Genomic DNA, 22,747 nt, shown 5'->3' with positions numbered 1-22,747 from the left:
ACCAAATGACCAGGACCCCGAGTGTGGTGTGGAAGAGGAGATGAGAGTCAGATTTATTAGCGATTAATTACACCAATAAACACAAACAAAAACTGATACAAACGAAAGAAAACGGTAAGTATATATACAGATATTTACATGAGGGTAGCCGCAGGCCAGCCCTCCTTACTTTCACTCTCTCACTCACTCTGTTTAAACCATAGACTGTATATAAAGATGGACGCCGTGTCGCCGTTCCCATTCATTCAATGAAAATGAAGCCAAAATCTTCCACCATTTTGGCGATTCAGAGACCAGAGTCTGCGCAGTAGAGACCAGAGGAGGGAGAAAGGCTGTGGAGAGACCGCCTACTCATTTAAATAACCCCGCCCCTGAGGGCTGCCTCGCGGTCACAGACTGCAGAGCGGGGCGGAGCGGAGCTGACGGTCTGTTATTGTTCCCGCTCATAAGCAGCCCTTTTACCATAACCACACCTTTTTTGAATAGAGCCGAATAAAGTTTTAAAAACCGAATTCTGTGGGGATATAAAAATTTGACAATATAAGCAGAGGTTACACTAGCTGTTGCATTTAAATAATGGAGGTAGAATTACAGTATATTAGAAAAAAACGTGATTGAAAGTTGTCTGTTTTGCCATTGAAACCTATGGGGATGGGTGGAGTTACACAGCTTTCTGCAGCCGAACAGCAGGGGGCGCCCGACCTGTGGTGGCTTCACTTTTAAGAGACGATGCTCTGTCCAGCTATATACAGTCTATGGTTTAAACTATGCGCTGCTATGAGCGGCTAGCAGACGCTGTATAATTACACCAGACAGAGCTTCCGTACCCTCGGAAGAGTTTTTTCTGTCCGTCAATTATATAAAATTTAAAACTTTTAAAATACACAGAAATATAAAGCTATATGTTAGCGTTCGTTTCTTATCACCAGGGCAAATTTATTAAAATATTAAATATATTAATTCATTAATGAAAATCTGGTCCAGCGCTCAAAAAGGACCGCAGGCGCGCGTAGCGGATTTGGCAGCGCGCGCGGCACGGGATTACCTCTGTTTTCTTAAAAAAGTCTTTTAATAAATAAGGTCGTATCAAGTGTAGTGAAATTCATGGTATAAACTTTATATTTACGGATAATTAATCAAAAGAAATCAGGCAAAATGCGCTGCGCCTCTCTCACTCTCTCTCTCTCTCTCTTTCGCAGCACGGAGCTGAATTCAGCGCGAGGCTACAAATAATAGAAACTCAGTTTAGTTAAATAAATTAAGATAAGTAAGGACCTGTAAAGTTAATCAAATATTGTCAAATATAAAGTATAGGTTGAGGTTTTGATGAGCTGTTTCAATGATTTGAAACTGAAACTTTTATTATTCTGCTGTTTATTATACTGAAACTTTTATCAGAAAGCCTGTGATTGTTTTAAATTAGTTTTTTAATACGTTTATATATTATTATTTATTTTTTTATTAATTTTAATTATTTTAATTATTTTATTGATCAAATTATATAAAAAAACATTAAACATTTATATATATTTTCCCATGATTCCCATGTTCTTCGTTTACTCATATAAATTTTATAATTTTTTATCATTCTTATCATTTTACTTTATATTCACTACTATTTTTTTTCTTCATGAGATATAAATTCTTAAATGTCAGTTTTTATTTCTAATTTTTAAAAAAATATTTTTAATCCCTTTTAAACTGTAAATGCTCAGTGGCATTGTAAATGAGGGTCCCCCTCCAGTGTAAATAATCGATTGCTTGATTACTATTCAATGTTGCAAACCCAGTTTTTACATAAACAATAAACAGAATAAAGAATAAAATAACATTACACTTCCCTTATTTCAGCTGCTTCCCTTATTTAAACAGCTTGACGTGCAGTCAGTTTATGCGCTCTTAAAATAGGAATAAACAGAAGTCAGAGCGCAGCTGCCTCTTAAAGGTGATGGATACAGACACACTGATTGGTTTATTCCATGTTACGCCCAAAACACACCCATGAATCATTAAGGGAATTAAAACACGCCCTTTGCGCCGTTGGAGCTGCGCAAGGCCTATTTTTCGCGCCCTTACGATACCAAAGACACAGGACACGCCCCTAAATCCAGCTGCGCAAAGCGCAATTAACTAGTGCGTTATAGACCATTAAAATAGGGCCCTAGATGTGCTGCAGCAGCAGTTCAGTTCAGCGAGTCTTCAGCACAGCACGCACGGCAACAGACAGGCTTCTTCTCCCCCATGTCCCACCAGCCAGGTAACATACACATCAAGTAAAATCCTACCATTTGCCCTCTAAGCCCAATGTGAAATAATTTGTAAAATGTCTCATACAGCACCAAACTACTAAGCATCTTTAGCCGACTGGTCACCAGATAAACTAGCCGCTCTAGCCCAAATCAATGATAGATAATGTTTTTTTTATAATGAAGTCTTCCACGTGCGCTAAAAAAAAAAACGCCTGTGGCACCTCCCTGTACGCGAACAGGACATATGGCAACCAGGTGTCCCAGTCAGAAACAGTCTCATTCACAAAACGTCTCAGCATTGCTTTTAGCATCTTGTTAAACCTTTCCATGAGCCCATCACCTTGGGGGTGGAAGCAAGTTGTCCTCAAGCCTTCAATGTTCAACAAACTAAAAACATTCTTAAGCTGCTTGGAGGTAAAATTTGTGCCCTGATCAGTTAAAATTTCCCTGGGTATACCTACCTGTGAGATCAGCTGAATTAGAGCATTTACCACCTGTCTGGTCTTAATATTGCGGAGAGGGAAAGCTTCTGGGTAGCGGGTAGCATAATCACACAACGTAAGGATATACCTGTTACCAGAACGACTGCATGGTAGTGGTCCTACAATATCCATTGCTATGCGAGAAAAGGGCTCGTCAATAATGGGCACATTTATTAGGGGAGCTCTATCCGATTTTTTGGCCGGAGTAGTTAACTGACACTTAGGACATGAACGACAGTAACTGGATACGTCAAGATGAAGCCCAGGCCAATAAAACCTAGCTGAAATGCGACTTGGCATTTCCCAAGTGACCTGCCCATTGTTCAGAATGACCCATTTTCAAGACTTCGGCTCTGAGATCTTTGGGAACTACCAGCTGTTCTTGTTCTCCTTTCTGTCTGTACAACATGTGATCTTTAATGACAAACAAACTGCCCTTGTCTGGTTTACCCTGTTCTGCCTTCAGAAACGTGTCTATCAGCGCTGTCAGTTTTTTCCCGCCTATTTTGACATTAACAGTAATTTATTTTGGTTCTCCACTCACAACTGTGGTGTTAGAATTAGGGCTGTAACATAGCTGGCTAATGCTTTTACCCAGCTTGGGGCATACGCTAGCTTTGTGACCAGGTTCGTTGCAGTTAAAACATTTAAAAACACGAACAGTATTTGGCATAGCTGCACTCCATGCACTACTGCTTTTAGCACATCTAAAACGCGGTTGAGCTCTACTAGTGGGCTTAAAGACTGCAGGCATTTGTTTCTTTGGCGCCATCTCCGCTTGTCCACTGTACATTGTCGCCTAGGTGATGCCATGACGCGGTGTGTAGCACGCTTTCCACAGTCCGCTCACCGTGAAGCGACGTTTCTCCATGCTTTGAACTCCACTGCCACCATTTGTAAAGATGTTTGCCCACTTAAAAGGGTTTCTTTAGGATTTACGTGTAACCAAATGACCAGGACCCCGAGTGTGGTGTGGAAGAGGAGATGAGAGTCAGATTTCTAAGTGAACGGTGATTTATTATCGATTAATTACACCAAAAAACACAAACAAAAACTGATACAAACGAAAGAAAACGGTAAGTATATATACAGATATTTACATGAGGGTAGCAGCGAGGCCAGTCATCCTTACTTTCACTCTCTCACTCACTCTGCTTAAACTATGCGCTGCTACAAGCGGCTAGCAGACGCTGTATAATTACAGCAGACAGAGCTTCCGTACCCCGAGAGAGTTATTTCCCAACTGAGTACCCCAGCCGGCATTTACACATTAAGCCCCGCCCCGATCATACCAACAAAGCCCTTAAGGGGAGGCTACCCATTAAACATAAAACATAAAACGAACAAAAACAATTACACAAATAGCGCTAATTAACATTTTCGCACATAATAATATGGTAATAAATTAATAAATGGTGATGGGCTACCTTGCCACATCACATATACGTATAACATGCTACAAATAAGGTCATTAATATTGTTTTACTGAACAAACAGCTTATCTAAAATATAAATTATATTAGTGCTTTACTGGCTGTCTAATTAGATAAGAACCTAGTTAATTAATACGTTTGTGATGTATATTTGGGCGTTGCCTTCTCCATTTCCGCATGCTTTGTGGGCGTGGATGCAGTGATGTCATTTAAAAATCCTTAAAAGTCTTCCGGAGTAGGATTTTTCATTTCTTCAGCTCTCTATTCAGTTCAAGAATCAAACTGTCAAAATGTACACGGACCAGGATGCTCTGATGTATAGATCTTCAGAAGTGGAGTTGAAGAGTGAGGGCTTGACACACCAACACCAGCCTGTTCTCTCATTTCTGTGGAACTCCCTCTCCGGGTTCAGAGCAGGTGGAGGAGTGAGAACTGATGGAAGCTGCGGATGGTGTGTTTGTTGTTTTTGGCAGGGTGCTCTCATTCCTTGGATATGTTTCAAGTTCTGACTTGAAGGCTGTTTCTCCTAAATCTCTTGTAATTTAACTATGCATAACCATAACTTAACTTGTGTTATGATTAAGTGACAGATCTTGCACCCACCACAATCTGTGCCAGCTCATGACTAGGAGCTTCCAGATTTCACGATCCTGCCCCCGTCGCCACTTACTGGTCGCCAGTGGACTTAAACCAAAGTTAAGGTGGATTTCCCTTTTTTTTTATAGAGGGCGCCTGTGCGTGATTTTGTTTAACGTGTAGAGGCTGGTGCACAGTCAGCCACCACACAATCCTTGGCAGATTTGGGTCAGAGCCCAGTGGCATGGAGACTAAGATGACTGGAGACCCATTTCTGTTGCAGCCCTTATCCGCGTTCCCAGTCGTTGTGATGCACCCATCATCCCTTGCCTGTTCCACTGGTAAGGTCTTCTTTGGATCGCACTTTGTCTGGAACCTCCCCCTCGACCTTACCGCCATGGGTGAGCCTTCCAGGCATCGTTCTCAGGTTCATCGGAACACACAAGGTTCTCCACCAGCGGCAAGGTGGCGATCCATGGAGAACAGCACACTTATCCAACACTGGCAGAACTGGCAATGTCTCTGCTGTTCAGAAGCTAAGATGCACAACACAAAGACAATGTTTATGCCTTTTTTATTAATTAATACCCTATATTTAATACTTAAAAGAAATCTAAATTTGAAAGTAATGTAATTAAATGTATTTTTTACTTGGATTTATTTCTTTATTGTGTTTTATTTATTTGTATTTGCAATTTGGAAATGTATATTGTGAATTTAAAAATATATCTTATCTAAACAAGAAAACCAATTGGTCATTCATTATTAAGTGGAATGTCTTTTTAATTGCTCTTCAACTAAACAAAAATGTTTTGTCCGATTACTCGATTAATCGAATCGATTTTTCAGTAGAGTACTCGATTACAAAAATAATCGATAGCTGCAGCCCTATACAAAATAGAGAGTTACTGTACAGCTTGTTATCGGCACACAGTTCAAAAACCTGCATCTCTGATGCTATGGGGTTGCATTAGTGCTACAGCATGCTTACACATCTGGTAAAGTACAGTCAAGGCTGAACAATATAGAGGTTTCAGCACAACATATTCTCCCGTCCAGACAGTTTCTCTTTCCTTTTCAAAGGCCTCTCTTTCCTATATTCAAGCAAGACAATGCTAAACCACATACTGCATCCATCGCTACAGCATGACTTTGCAGAGTCTGAAGAGTCTAGGTGAAAAGCTAGTCTCACTGCATTCCAGTCATTTCACTAATAAAAATATTTGATGCTTCATAAAATGAAAAACGGGCCAGGACTTCTGAGCAGCTAGAAGCCTCCACAAACAAGAATGGAACAACTTTCCTTAGCATTGTGTGTGTTTTTTGTGGGATTGAGTGTTGATTGCTGTTGATATTGTTTATGATCCTGACTATAAAGGTTATAGTGTGATATGTGCTCCATTAGCTGGTGTACTATCATTTACATATTCATTACCTACAGTAAGCAAATAAGACACTGTGTGGATTGTAAGACTTCTGGTTTCTCTTTACGCCCTGAAGAAAAACTTCATGCCCCCAATTGTCATTGTATAACCACACCATGGATAACACTACTGCAGCCACCAAAAACACAGTTACTCTGACGTTTGTGTTGTTTTCGCTTCTTCACTGTGTGGGTTACAACTGGTTGTCTGTGCACAAGAGGTCTGTACACAGGCAGGAGATGCACCAGGTCGTAGTCTGATCTGTCAAACCTGTCTTTCAGAGATGAACGTCCTCTGGGTGATGCTACGGATTTTCTCTTGCCTGATAGAGACCATGTCAGGTATGTGTTTTTCTGCTGTGTGTGTGTGTGTGTGTGTGTGAGGGTGGGAACTGTTCGTACACAATCATTTCCATCTCCATCTAGTCAAACTCAGAATCTAAATGGTAATATTTTGATAACTGGTGAGAAAAAGCAGAATTCTGTAACTTTTGTAATCAAACATGAAGACCTGCAAAGCCATTACCAAACTATATCAGCTGTAGTTACATCAGAATGGGGCTGCAGAAGGTATTCGAGGGGAGATGGAGGGCAGTGTAGACACTTTGTACATTTATTATTTATTGTTAAGTATTTAATGTTGTTATATTACTGATAATCATTGGAAAAATTAGTATTACTCTGCTTCAGTTCTCTCTGTTAAACATGCATCGGTCTGTACACAGTGGACAAGGTTTTTATTTAGAAAGAAGCAGCTAAACATAAGTGAGACATTTAATCATGAATCTATTTTATTTTGTGTAAATATTTAATATCAAGACAAATTACCATATTACACTTAACACAGATGTAAGGCCCTTGTTATATATACTGTATATATGCTGTGAACTGGTTGTAACACTTGAACAAAGGCATAAAGATGAAACTGCAGAGAGGAGTTTATTAAGAAAAATGCACAACGCAATATCAGAATCTGGACAGGCAAAGAGTAAAAAAAACACGCAGCAAAAATCAGAGTGAAGACAGACAGGGGTCAAATGTAAGGTTGGGTGGTGTAAACAGAAACAGCTTCCTGTTTAAAAAAAAAAGTTACCTCAGGCAGACACAGAGGACTCGGCTGGTCTCAACTACAATTTTGAGCCTCCCTCGTCCTGAGAAAGAGACAAACTGATTCCCAGTGAGGTTAAATCTGAGGTCGCTCACTTATGGTCTCAAGACTCAAATACCAACTACAACATACAGCACAGTCACTGTCCCTTTCACTAGAAAAGAGGTATAAAATAAACGTTATACTCAGAGCAAGTAAGAAACCCAGCAGTAGCTGTGGTAATACAATTTTTTACTGGTTGAATTTACACAGACCAAACTTTGCTGCATGTAGAAAAAGCTTGTGGAAATAAACTGTATAAAAGCAGGCTTTCAGCAGAATATTAACATGAAGAGCAAAGTGAACGAAAAACAAAGATAAATGTAGACAAGCCTAAAAGAAATAGAGTTAAGGAGAGCACAGAAACAGCAAAGTACTGCCCAGAGAAGCCATTGTCACTACTGGAGCATGATAACATACCATCATTTCTAAAGCTGTAAAAAACAAAACAAAATCAAATATAATCTATTGTACCAGTGGGAGATCCACATGCCTTTCTTTTTTTTAAACCAACACTAAACACCATGATCAGAACCAAATGGAACATAATGCTAATATATCAGTCCTGAGTCACTACACTCACACACACTTGACTGTAGTGTTTTGAATAGACTGGGTTGGGGTGATATGGTCAGTCAGTCCGGATTATAATTTTTAGCACAGTTTATCTAAACTGTGGGGCTGTACTTTTTATACAGAAAAAGTGGATCAGTGTCAGCCATACCTAGCCATCATAAAGAGACTCTGATTGGATTTGGGGGCACAATAACTTGATTGGAACATCCCTAACTACGTTTACTTTTAATTGCAGTACAATTTAAAGTAGTGGGACCAGTTGCTCCTCTTATTGCAGTAGCTGGTGAAGATCTGGTTCTACCCTGTTCTCTCCAACCCAACATCAGTGCTGAGGGTATGATGGTGGAGTGGTCTAGATCGGATCATACTGGATCAGACAAGCTAGTTCACCTGTATGAAGATTATAAAGACAGAAATGGAGATCAGATGGAGTCTTACAGACAGAGAACAGCTCTGTTTAAAGAAGAACTGAAGAAAGGAAACACCTCACTGAAACTCTCAGCTCTCCAAGCTTCTGATGATGGAGCTTACAAGTGTTTAATTCAATATGGATCCCAGTATGATGATGTAACTCTTTATGTTAAAGTTAAAGGTAAGAAAAATCACAATTTCAGTTAATTTATTTTTAACAAAAGCAGTAATCTATCCAGCTACTTCACACAATATCACAATTCCTAAAATGATAAACTATAAAAAAAACATTATTTCACATTTGTATTTATTATTAAAAGTTAATAGATCGTGTCATCTGTTTTTTTTTATTTATTCTTATAATTTATATATTTTTTATATATAATTTATATATACAATTTAATGTCATGTTTTAATATGACAAAACCAAGAAAACATTATGGATTATTATAATACAAATAACAAATCCCTAACCCAACACAATTGATCCAACCAATAACTGGAGAAAACTGGAACAGGAAAAGGTCTGGCTGACCCACATGGCAATGCTTTTAGCTCAGCTTAACATTGGACTAAGTGTCAGTTTCAGCCATGAAGAAGAGAATTAGAGATCTGACAGGTGAAGTGCAGTATATCATTTATTTCTGGGTCATACAGCACTGCCACTAGACTACTAAACAATAGTGGTGTTCTAAAACATTTTACTGGTATCTTTTATATACATGTTTCAGAAGTGAACAGATACACCATGAAGGTGCTTAAATAGCTGGTACAAATAGATGCTGTTCATGTGTATAATCAAAAGATTTTCTGTGCTTTGTAGTATTTATTACATAAAAATGTTTGGTCTAATATAATAAAAGTAACACATCTACTTAATATGTGTTAACATCTACAGTAATAAATCAACATGCCCACCTCTTCCATTCATGTTAAACCAGGTATTAAAATATTACATCACATATTTATGCTGATAACTGAACTTTAGTGTCACATAACCACTTAACTCAAGCTAGTATACAGTATTTTTGTTGCTGTTGGATGTAGTGTACTTGATGGAGTAATGTTTTCTAATAATATATTTTTAAAGGGACTTTAGCAGCACCTGTCCTGTGCGTGAAAGTTTTAAGTACAACATGCTCATTGCTGTACAAGATTACAAAGTACTTAGCCTTAAGAATATTTTGGGAAATGCATCCCTGGTCACTTTGATTTACTTTTTTCTTTCTTCAGTATATTTTGAAGTAGTGGTTCCAGCTGCTCCTCTTGTTGCTGTAGCTGGTGAGGATCTGGTTCTGCCCTGTTCTCTCCAACCCAACATCAGTGCTAAGGATATGATTGTGGAGTGGTCCAGACTGCATGAGACAGACACGCTAGTTCACCTGTATGAAGATTATAAAGACAGAAATGGAGATCAGATGGAGTCTTACAGAGGGAGAACAGCTCTGTTTAAAGAAGAACTGAAGAAAGGAAACGCCTCACTGAAACTCTCAGCTCTCCAACCTTCTGATGATGGAGCTTACAAGTGTTTTATACGATATAGATCCCAGTATGATGATGCAACTCTTTATGTTGAAGTTAAAGGTGAGAAATAAGACTATGAAATATGACCAAAATTACTTATCACAAGGCCATTTCATATGTTCATAACAATATACACTGCTCTGAAAACAATTAATCACCAAAGTATAACGCTGTGCATTAAATATCAGGGATATCTGCAGAGTACCTCTCTCCTTGTCCTTCCTGACTGTTTCTTCTCTAGCTTTGAGTCCTCATCACTACAGGTAGCATAAGGTGGTATCTGCAGCTGCTCCAGGAGAGCACATCCATATATCTGATCTTTATTGTGGAACAGAAGAAGCATTTCCACAACCCTACAGTGAGACCTCCAGCGGGCTACTGGTGTGCATGTTTCTGAATAAACTGTCATGTAACATGACTTTATGAAGGTTGCATTACAGCCCAGTCCCCTGTTACTCACAACACAGCTTCATACAGCTTGATTGGAATTTGCCAGAGAACACCTGAGTTCCCAGATTCACCATTAACCATGCGATAGCCATCAGTATCCTGAATTCTGTTAGGTACAAAGATAAAATCCTCATGGTGCAGTGAGCCCTGGGATCACCTTGGTGTAGGAAAATGCTCAGTATTATGTGGCCTGAGTGTGTAGGCATAATTCATATCAGAAAAGAATTTAAATTAAATTTCGTTCATCAAGATCCACGAGTGATTTAATCACAATATAACTCATTTCCTGTAAATCTGTAAATTTCCTGAAATAATCACTTTGAATACCTGTTTCATATTACACGTTGAATTACTCTCAAGAAATTAAAATACATTCATAAATTTTATTATATTTCTTCTTTTACTTTTGTAGTTAAAAAAAGTAAGTAGGGGAGGTTGCAACACAGTTACAGAAACAGCTCATTCAAATATACAGAAACTCAATTGCAAACATAATTGCCATATACCGTGGCATGCACCCCTGGTCAAAATAACTGTGACTGTGAACAGTTAAGCATGTTGAGGAATTAAACGATCTGTAATGCACGGGACATACTACACAAATTCAGCGTCGCAAACAACAAAGGTTTGTGCAGTGTGACATACAGAGGTGTCTTACTTAAGTAGAAATGTTGGATATCTATACTTTACTGGAGTAATTATTTTTAAGACGACTTTTTACTTCTACTACTTATATTTTCACACAATTATCTGAAATTTCTACTCCTTACATTTAGAAATAGCCTCGTTACTCCTATTTCATTTCAGCTCGTTTTCATTCCGGCTTCTCATCATTCAGTAAAACCCCTATCCAGATAAATCGCTCCATCCAGACACCCTATTGGTTTATACAATCCATTGCACCTGCACTTGTCACGTCACAGTCCACACAACCATGCAAGGTGCCTAAACATTTGCATAAAAAGTATTTTCCAGACTTCAATATATTATAACTTTTGCAGTCCTAGTCATGGTGCCCCCTGGCCTGCACATTTCCAAGAGTTTCCCTGTTTAAAACACCACTGAAAAAACACTAAAACACAGATTTATTTTTTAAAAAATGTTATGTACACAGTTTCTGCATTACAATAAATCAATCTTTAATACATTACAATGTACAATGAAGTACAAACACATGTTGGGTTTGCTGTACATGTTTATGTGATATGTTTTACAGGAAAGGGATTTCATGCTTGGAAGATTGCCATCATCTGTTTTTCAGTTTTTGGTGTTATTTTAACAGCCTTTATAGCTTACATCCTGAAAGGTAATTTTTTAAATATTTTTTAGCAATATTCAGAAAATTGGAATAATTTAGATTGTGTGCATGTATAGGAAATGTAAAGTCATGACTTCTGGGATATTGTATTCTTAATCAAGATGCTGTGCTAAACACAGACCCTCAGAAAGCTAAACTATACTGTCAGGACCATTACTACTACACAGCATTATATGAATGGTCAATAAATATTTATATGTATATATGATAGATCAGTGCAATATAATTTATTTTAATAACAGCAGTTGCTGCTGATTGCTGTCTGCCATAAAAGCATATTTCACAAGCTCACTGTATGGGTCAAATAGACACACTTGAGACACACCTGAGACAAACAATTTACTCTAATGTACTTTAGTAAATAAAAAAAAACAATACAGAAAAAATATGGACAAAATACGCATGATAAAAACAAAAGCTGGAACAGTGTAATTTTAGATGACTGTAAAAATCACACTTTTTTGCAACTAACTGGTTTAGGCTCGTTGGCCTTCTGCAGGGTTGTTGTTTAAATACACCAAGCCAGAAAATGTATTATCAATGACAAACAATAAAGTGACTAAAACACCCATATCTTAATACTACCTACCCTCTCTACCAATTAGAACAAAGTGAACCAGTTTGCAGACCTCACACACAGCTGTGAGATTTGTACAGACCAATGTTATTTTACTAAAAGTCCCATTTTACCCACAAAAGCCCTGACTATCTATTTAAACTAACTGAATTTGTTTATTTAATTGTGCAGCTCATTAGGGGTTTGGTCCGGTATTACAGCATTGTAATTGTTAAAAGGGCTGGAACCTTAGAAGCAAAAAAAAATCTTATAATGACCTCCAGCATTTTGTAAGTGAGATCACATGATCACACTGTGAAACTGCCCTGTGATCCAGGATGTTCATCATATTTCATAAGATAAACTTAAGAACAGAGTACTGCAATCTTTTTAGTAGTAATAAACCATCTGCTGGTCAGTTTATGTTCTAACAGTGTTGGAACAGTTTCAGTTGCTGCATGATGCTGATCTTAGACTGTTTTTGTTCTCTTTCCATTTCTTTAACTCCAGATAAATACTCAAAAAAGCAGCTCTCTCCTACACAGTGCTCAGTTATAACCTACATGCGTCTCCAAACCGAGAATCCCCGCAAAGAGCTGGACCTGAGCAAATTCAACACATCAGAGGAAGGATACAGGAGACTCATCCCTGCTGTTTCAAACTGCAGGAAGGCTCAGTGAGTGTTTCTTTCATTTGGAGTTTCTGCTATCTGTTGGGTGACTGATATTGAATAGAAATACTAAGGATTAAATAGCTGCTGCTTATTTAGCGGTTACGCAGATTTATAAAACACAGTGAGCTCTCGGAGAAGGTTGAGATAACTGAATATCATTCCAAGATATTGTGATTCAGGTACCAAAAATTCATAATGACAACCAATAAAGTTGTATAGATACTACCAAGAAGTTTCAGTGAACACTAAACCATGACTCAGCAGGTCATCTTACAATTTTATCACCTGTCTAATATTGTGTAGGTCTACCTCCTGCCAGCAAAGTAGATATGACCTATCCAGACATGGGCTCCACAGCTTTCCTTTTATTATCTGGCGCCAAGACATTAGCAGGAGATCCTTTAAGGACTGAAAGTTGAGAGATAGGGCCTAAATGCATTGCATTAATTTTGACTTAGGGGCATGTGATTCTGTCACTGCTCATCAAATGTCCTTTCTTGGCCCACTTTTGGTAGGTAATGACCACTGCATACAGGGTAATCCCGCGCGCACTGCGCCAAGCTCCGCTACTCGTGCCTGCATCATTTTAGAGAGCTGGATGAGATTTTAGTTAATTAATTAATATATTTAATATTTTAATAAATTTGCCCTGGTGATAAGAAACAAACACTAACATATAGCTTTATATTTCTGTGTATGTCAAATGTTTTAAGTTTTATATAATTGACGGACAGCACCAGACGCCAGGGTGACAACGTGCTTTATTTTTCTAATATATATATATATAAAAAAAAAGTGATTTTTTTTTTCATTTATAAAACTCCAGCATTTGAGTGAGAATTAGTATCTGTTAAAATTCTACATGTCTATATCTGCTATATTAAGCTACAGTTATTAAGTCTGTGTACTGAACATAAATATAAATCCTTATAACTGTCAGAAATAAATATAACTAATTATAACCTATAATTACTGTGCAGATTTTTAAGTATATTTATTTTTGTAGTTGTAGTTTTTTGTTAAAGGTAAAGGTGGTAAAGAAGTGATGGTGTGTGGTAAAGTAAATGGGGAGTGCAATACAGACAGGGAACATCTGGGGAAGCTGACAAAAGGGCTGATTAACAAACAAGACACAGGTGAGGACTAGGGAGGAAAGAAGATCAACAGAACACATGGCACATGGAGAAGGAGAAGGAAAAGCACATGGAGAGGAAAACTAACACAGATGGAAAAGAGAGGGCCTGTGTAGCTGCAGGTTACCATTCTGAGTAGCCAGCTTAACCTGATCCCCCCCCCCCCACATTCCCTGTGCTCTCCTACCCCCAACTCAAAATAGCTTCCCGCAATCTCACTATCACAACTATTCACAACTGGCTACTTAGAAGAGCATTGTTAGGTTTCTGACAAACATAATATTGTCCATGTCAGCAAAAAAAACCTTATTTAAATTTAACATGCAGTACATTTAAATATGTTAATTATTGTTTTATGTAAAGGTTTTAAATAGGCTGCTGTGTGACACAAATAAACAGGTAACTCACCATTGCTTTGTCTGTTTACATAAGTAACAGTTAATAATTTAAGATAGTTAATATAGTTGCTAAAGTTAGTATGTGCACCATATTCTAAAATTCCATGCACAATTCAGTACAGTTTAAAACATTTTTCTAGTTTGAAAAATACATAAAACTATGTAAGATGTATCTGTTTGCACTCTTTATTTTCTAACGTGTATGTTTTTCAAAGCTGAGAACACTCAGATACGTTATTTGTAGATTATTAAGCCAAATAATGTGTTTTTGTTCCTATTTGAGATTCTAGCAATAAAAAGAGAGAATGAAATTACATGCACTGTGTGTCTGAATATTAATGTCCAGAATTCCAAAGAATATCAATTATAAATGTAATTGTTTAGACAATTTCAGATTCAGTCGTTGCTAAATAATTTCACATTTGCTTCATGTGTAACTTCTTTCTTCCCCATCTGTAGATTTGCTGGCTGTAATCTCACTGCTGGCTGCATTGAAGAGTTATATGCAGCTCTAAAAACAGAAAACTCTTCCCTAAAAGAGCTGGACCTCAGTAACAACAACCTGCAGGATTCAGGAGTGGAGAAGCTCTCTGATGGACTGAAGAGTTCACACTGTAAAGTGGAAACACTGAGGTCAGAATCCTAAAATTTCATTAGATCATATAATTCTACACTAACATTAGAAATGCACACACCACTAATCCTCTGGCACCACATTTAAATGGGTTAAAAGAACTATCACCAAATTGTCTCTAATTATCTCAGGCTGAATGTTTGGTTTAGTGGGGTTTATAATTATACTTTGTTTTTGATTCACTTTTACACTGATACACAAATGCCAAACCCTATTATGTCACTATTACTACTGCGCTGAGAATTATACACCTTCCACAAAAACCTGCTTAGTGTAATTATTCACTATTGATCAGATATTTGATATCTGATATTGAGTGTAAGTAAGTAACTGAAAAGTTAAGTCAAGACATCAATATTTTATCACAAATCAGTTAAAGTATCTGATTAAATGGATCCACAAACAGAAACACAGGTACCATTCGGCTTGAGGTGAACATCAATGCAGAAATATATCTGTTGCAGACTGCCCTTCCTCCTAAATTCAACAAACAAATTTAAATCTATAAACGTAATACTTTTTCTACAACTCTGACAGTCTGGTGAAAAACCATTCTAATCACTAAGTCATTGCTAGCACTGAACAGGTTCACTCCACACTGGCACAATCCAAGTTTTACACTACAAATTAAAGCCCTTCAATTTTCCACATGGAAGCAAAAGGGAATCACACACCTCATCTATTTCAGAACAACCTATTTATGTAATTTAATGCAATGTTACAAGTACTGTATTCTCCAATATCAACAACTAAATTAAAGAACGAAAGAAAAAAAAATTAGTAAAATATTTTTTTATAATATACTACAGCTATTCATCCAATTCAATAATTATAAAAAAGATCTTTAAATCATATTCACTCATATCCACCTTGAATAATATAATACTGCTTCCGACAGCTAAGTGGGAAAATTGTCTGGACCTCTCTCCCAATCCTGGTTTATGGAAACAAATATGTAAACACATTTGTACCATGACCACTAGCACAAATTTGCAGCTAACAATATAAAGTTATTCACAGAATTCAAAGCAAAATGTTGAAAGTGACATTGGCTGACATATTGGATGATTTTTTTTCTGCAATTTAGGGAGCACAGACAATTATCTTCATGCCATTTGACTATTTCAGTCCCTTTGGACCAAAGTCCCAGAGACACTTCCCATCAGTATTCCAACATCAGCACCACTCTTCTTGGTGATATATTTAATATACACCCCCATCCAAATTCAGTATCCCCTTACTGATGTCTCTAGCTCTTACTAATAAAGTAGTCCTAAAGAACAGGAAATCACATCATTGGATTAACTTAATTTTAAAATATAACCATATCTTATACTCAAGTTTGCCCCTTCCCCCAATTCAGTTGACCCCCTTATTAGAATCTCACTTAGGTTCCCAAGATATTCCGGACTACCTCTTTATTGATGAACAGAAGGTATATTTTATGTGTCTGTTGTGCCTGGTCTCTCTTTGCAGACTTGCTTTGTGTAATCTCGAGAAAAGTGAAGCACAAAGACTTTAGTCATTATTTTAGAGTGTTAATTAGTTTTATTGTGGTGCCATGTGACAATAAACACAGATTGGTGAAATCATCACAGTTTGTGTGTGTTTGATATCACAATATATTACATTTGTGAATTAGGGGTGTGTCATTTCATATATTATGCAAGAATATCGCCAACATTTTTAAATATTGTAAAAGGTATTATGCCCTGAAATATTGTGCATTATCACCCACCCCTAATTATCACATCAGGGTACTACTTTTTTTGCTGTTTTTATCAAAAGAAAAAAATCACACTGTTCTCATTTTCTGTTATACATCTACTAGAGACAGATTATATCAGTCCAGTATAATTTATTTTACTTTAATCCTGGATATATGTAGATATTTGGAGTGCATTATTAGTATCATGACATTGTGGATCATCGACTTCTTACAAATCTGATACAATTGTTGTATTTTTTTAAGATCTTAGTTAGGGGTGTGCCATATCATATTCTATGCAAAAATAAAAATTATTTTTTCTTTTGTTGCACTCCTTTTGTTGTTGGAAAAGATTTATACAGATTTATACAGATTACAAAACAATCATTATGTCGATTGTCATCAAGATATTGGGCTCTATCTTAGACCCTGGAAGTGAGGTGTGTTCATGTAAATTTCTGGCATATGTCCATTCCTATCTTAGCTACGCATGCATGCTCCGTTCACCCCCCCTTGTTATGTTCACATGGACATGCAACAGTGTGCATACCCAACTTTTACATCAACAATAAACAGAATACAAAATAAAATAACATTGCTGTTCCAATAAATGAGCAGGTCAGTTTTCTCTGCTGAGAAGCAACGAAGCACAATGCGCCATTAAAATAGCAATCCACCAAAGTCAGAGTGCACCTGGCTCTTAAAAGTAACAGCAAGTGACGCTGATTTTTTTACTGTATGTTACACCAAAACACATCCATGAATAATTGAGAGAATTAGTAAATGCCTTTTGTGTGTTTCAAGCTGTGCAAAGTCAAGTCAAGTAAAGTAGTTTTATTGCCAATACTGCATATGTACAGGACATACAGAGAATTGAAATTATGTTACTCTCCTTCCCAAAAATTACAGCAAGTACAGATATAAGATCATAAATATAAAAAGAATGGGAGACACTATATGTACATTACAACAAGGACACAAATAGACATAACAAGACAATAGTGCAATAGTGGTGGGATAAGATGGAATGACAGTGCAAGTATAAACAGAACCCGTATGAACAGTAGTGCAAATAAAATATAATAGCTTAAGGCTAGTAAAGTGAATGAGTGTGTAGAGTTCTTAAAGTTCACAGATTTTGGGGAATTAAAGTGTGTATGACAGTATAGCAGTAGTGCAGGTATGGGATGTGTAGTGCATGACCATTTTAAAAGTTCCAGTACTGTGTGTATTCTAGTACAGTGTTTCAGTACTGTGTTGGTGGGGGGTGGGGGTCAGGATGCTGAATGAGTGTGTGGGTAGGCATACTTTTCCTGTCGTTACTATAGCAAAGACACACTGATGCCCTAAATCAAGCTGCACGGTGCACGGTTGATGATTCACTGAAAATAATAAAATAGAGCCCTGTGTCTCTTATTACAAAAAATATTCATAACATTCTTTATCTGTGCAGTTGATGTATTTCTAAATAATACATACTACATAGTACTTTTAATGCTTTGTCTACCCTCTTGTTGCAGATTAGCCACCTGTAATTTCACTGGGAAATCTTGCAAATTTCTCATATCGGCTCTAAAATCAAAAATCTCCTCCCTGAAAGAGCTGGATCTCAGTGGCAATGATCTGCAAGGTTCAGGAGTGGAGGAGCTCTTCATGGATCCACAAAGTTCACCCTGTAAACTGGAGATACTCAGGTCAGAATTCTAATTCTTCAGTAAAGAGCGTCCGCAATAAACTTGCTTTGTATGCTTAATCAAAATTTTTACCTTTCGCTAGCACGTATCAAAACATTATATTATTGACAATTAAGTTGCCTTTTATACAATACAGACATGCATTACTTGTCTGGGAACTTAAAAGTAGAAATGTAGGCAATTGTAACCAATTACAATTTATCAAAGTAAGCAAGTTACTCACCAGGAAATGGTGGACGGCAGTAATCCTGCTCCATAGCGTTAGCGTTTGGCTCGGTTAGCAGGTTAGTCTGGTTTGGTTGTTTATGTTTGCTGTTTGAGCAAAAAGGCACACTGCAGTAGCTCTTGCTATGCTGTTGCATTTTGTCTGTACGTTCTACCTGCGCTGTTTACCCTGCTATTTTAATCTCCACATTCCAAACCCTGAAACGGTATGAGCCGATATCGATACTGTATGTAAGTGCCATTATCGGCGCCTGGCTATGATAAAAACTGGCTATAAAAAAAAAACACTTTTTTTAAAAAAACACAACTTTTTTAATTTGTACTACTTTTTTAGGGAGGTGGAGTAAATTTACCACAGAAAACGTAAGACTAATTTACAGTAGATAAATGTTGTAACCACTTTAAAGTAAAGCTAAATTATAAAGTTTCTAAATTAATTTGTTTGTGTTTTTATTTAGGTTGTAAATACTTTTAAAAGCATTAATAAACAGTGACAACACATACATAAATAGGGGAGCAGTGACCTGTTGTTTGCCTGTGTTTGTACTGTAAAACCTTAAAGTCTTTTCCTTCACTCAGCATTAACAAATCTAATAAAATAATACAGAAAGCCAGTTTAGTCATTAAATATATTAATATACAGTATATTATGATTAATGAGTAAATAATTAATCTGGGTAGTTGTTTTCCTTTCTGTTTACGTGTTATTAATGCGTTTTAAGTACAGTATTTACAATGCGACTGTAGGGAACTTAGATTTCCAGTATCACTTGTTTGCAGTAATAATCACTCTGTTTCTACAGTGTGTTTTTTGTCAGGTCAAAGACAGTCTTATATTTAGTACAGTCAAAGCTCTCCCATGAATACATGAAAAACAATACCGTCAAAATTCAGTGTTTTCATCATATTCAGATGTGTACATGGTGCAGATAATACAAGGCAAGGTAATCTTTATAGTACATCAGTTTTGTGCAAGAAGTATTGGCCAGTTAAAGTTGCAGTTGCATTTTTTTGTATGCCAGTGATTAAATAGGATAATAGCATAATAAGGTGATTTCACCATTTTAAAAAGCAATGAAATGCTAATTATAAGGCATAAAAGCGTAAAATATCAATGCCTTAGTTGGACTATAAATATTTAAAAATATTCTTATGAAATAAATGTCACGCTTTGGTCCTTTTCATGGTTCTTTCTGGTCAGTCTCTGTTTTTCCAGTCTGTTTGTTTTCCTTGCCATGGGCTTTTTTAGTGCATGGCTCTGTTTTGTTCTTCCCTTGTCTCCGCCCTAGTCATTAGTGTTTCCACCTGGCTAATTTGTCACCCTACCCTATCTCATTACCTTCTCCTGGTGTTTCCAGCCCTCAGTGTGTGTAAATATATTGCCCCTTTGTTTCAGTGTCCCCCTGTTTGTGTATTATGGTTGCTCCTTCATTGTTTCCTGTCCTAGTTCATTTCTTTGTTCTGGTTTGTTTAAGCCCTGTCAGTTTGTTTATCTTGTTTTTGTGTTATGTTTTTGGTTTATTGTTGGTTTGTTTTCATTGTTAAATTTACTTGCATTTACATCCATCCTCTCATCCTTGCTGCAACTATATATGAAACAACCTCACAGGTTAGATGTTTCATATATATATTTTGCCTTTCCCTTTTGTATTATCTTTGGTTTACTTGTGTATGACCTCCTGCCTAAACCCTCTGGTATGTTTGTTTACGCTGCCATTTTGGTTCTTGCTCTGTATGCTCTTGACTATTCTTTTCAGCCTAATCCCTTACTTAATAAATTATCTTTATGGTATCTGCACTTGTCTGTCCCATGTTTGGCTCCCTTGACAAAATGTTGTGTTTGTTTTGTTTTCTGTAACTGTTTGTAAAACAAAAAAAAAACAAAAGTAAATGAAAAAAGCACTAACATGGATTGATGGTAGTAATAGGACTGGTCACTGATTGGTCACGTGCAAGATACTTTCAGAAAAGGAAGATTATGGGGATATAGTGAAACAGGTCAGAGGTGGAGGGAGTTCACAGAAGTGTGACAGTCAATATTATTTTACCTTTTTCTCTAATATATTATTTTATATATCTCTAGCTGTTGACAGTGTCCTTATTAGCAATATTTCTCTCCCCCTCTCCAGATCAAACTTTTGTTTATACAAGTATTTAAATACGTTATACTTTTTCCACTGAAATATTTATCTTTGAGTACCTTAAAACCTGGTGTGTTTTTTTTGTGCAGGCTAGCTTTGTGTAATATTGAAGAAAAGGTTTGTGAATATCTGGGATCAGTTTTAAATCAGGAAAATTCCCTGAAAGAGCTGGACCTCAGTAACAATGACCTACAGGATTCAGGAGTGAAGCTTCTCTCTGCTGGACTGAAGAGTTCACACTGTAAACTGGAGATTCTCAGGTCAGTTCATCCTAGATTTATAAAGAAATAAATGTAAACTGAAGGCCTCATGTGCAGATTTAGCACTACAAAAAATATGTTGTGTTTTTACTCAATATACACTATAAAAATGTTAATTTTAAGAAAACAGGAACATACACAGTGTCACGTAGCTTAAGCACCGGAAACTATTTAAATACCAACTGTGGCTTTATTCGAAAACGTATTAGCCTGCTAAGTAAGTTAAGGAGTACAAGTTAGTTACAAGCCATGTATACAAGCTGCTTTGAAACATAAGGTGTGCCTAAAGATGAAGGAGGAAAGAGATAAATGTTACCCGTCACCTCTATATACAAACAGGAGAGGCAAGACAGAATTACTAAATTCCAAAATTGCAAAACACACAATAAACAATTATTCAGCATCACACACAACTGGTCACCGGTACAGGAAGAGTATGAGGTCATGCATCACATTTAAGTTTTCATGTTCAAATGTCACACTAATTCAAATGTCACACAAATGTCATCCAAATGTTGTTATACAGATATATTTTCAGACCAACAGACGCATCTAGATAATCATATTTCAGTGTATCAGATTTCAGTGTATCAAAGAAGAGCACCAAAAGTTAGTTACCGATTCCAACCTCAGTGCCACAACAGTCAATGCACATACATCTGTAATGTTTATCCATGCAAATACAACTTGATCACAAAAAACAGTGCAGACAATTATCTCAACAACTGTAATTTTACAAACAAGCCTGAACACTGAACTCTCTCTCTCTGTCTCTCTCTCTCTCTGCAGGTTATCTGGTTGTATGATCACAGAGAAAGGATGTTCATCTCTGGCATCATGTTTGAGTTCAAGCTCCTCCCACCTGACAGAACTGGATCTGACCTACAATAACCCAGGAGAGTCAGGAGTGAATCTGCTCACCCCACACTGCAAACCCGGCACACTCAGGTATGAATGACTCCGCCAGTGTGTGTTTTATTGCTGTGTTCTAACTGTGTTTAAGGCATTTTAGTGAAGGAAACAGTTTGTTGATTGTAGTGCTGTACCCGAGAGATTTGAATGTTAAGTATTAATATTAAACTTTTTGTTCAGAAAACATGTTTTTGATTTCTATTGCTGATTTTCACCACATTAAGAAAGTCTGCAGAGTAACAGGGATGTATTTTGAGGTTTAAAAATAGTAAAGAGATGCAGTGTATGATTAAGGATCATAATTGCATCCTAGTTTAATTACTGACATATAATGTCAGGCTATCATATGGATTTGTGGAATAATATGACATATAGTGTTGCCAACACTAGCTATTGGCTGTCCTAAAAGTCGCTAGAATCCACTAAAGGACGCCATCTTCTAATTCTCACAATACATATTTTTGAAGCTGTAAAAAAATAACGTTGTGGGAGAGAAAAAGGTGAGTAAAAAAACACCCTAAATATGTTCAAACAACTACTTCAATATGTTGAACAACTACTGTTGCCTTTGAAATAGGGAGTCACTTCTAAAAATAACTTCACGACTTGTATAAATCATTTTTACATACATTTTTACATTTTAATGAAAATTACATAAATCCGTTTTTTGCCATGTTGGTAAATGTTAGCATAAGAGTGGCAGTTAGCAGGAACTGCTATTCTATGTTCAACCCTCCTCCTTTATCTGGGCTTGAGACCGGCAAACTGACTATAAAAGAGACATTTATCAGAGTCATTTAGTTTTTTTGTTTTCTTTCTTCTTT

The 22,747-nt window shown here is 36.8% G+C and overlaps 2 protein-coding genes across 5 annotated transcripts in view; both read left to right on the top strand.

Moving 5' to 3' along the window:
- LOC125789955 (uncharacterized) overlaps positions 1–22,747 on the top strand; it is a 176,463-nt gene that overhangs the window by 58,340 nt on the left and 95,376 nt on the right. The gene's annotated exons all lie outside the window — the stretch shown is intronic.
- LOC125789953 (uncharacterized) overlaps positions 1–22,747 on the top strand; it is a 91,058-nt gene that overhangs the window by 50,355 nt on the left and 17,956 nt on the right. The window contains exon 12 of one of the 3 annotated variants that reach the window (XM_049473050.1): positions 21,801–21,959. The exons of the other annotated variants lie outside the window; for them this stretch is intronic. Coding sequence (XP_049329007.1) covers positions 21,801–21,959 — 159 coding nt within the window. The remainder of the gene's footprint in view (positions 1–21,800; positions 21,960–22,747) is intronic. 3 annotated transcript variants of the gene reach the window in all.

This window comes from Astyanax mexicanus, unplaced genomic scaffold, assembly GCF_023375975.1.
Source record: "Astyanax mexicanus isolate ESR-SI-001 unplaced genomic scaffold, AstMex3_surface scaffold_33, whole genome shotgun sequence".
In the NCBI taxonomy this organism is placed as follows: Eukaryota; Metazoa; Chordata; class Actinopteri; order Characiformes; family Acestrorhamphidae; genus Astyanax; species Astyanax mexicanus.
Note: the sequence above shows the minus strand (reverse complement) of the source record. Positions and strands in the feature narration are given on the sequence as shown.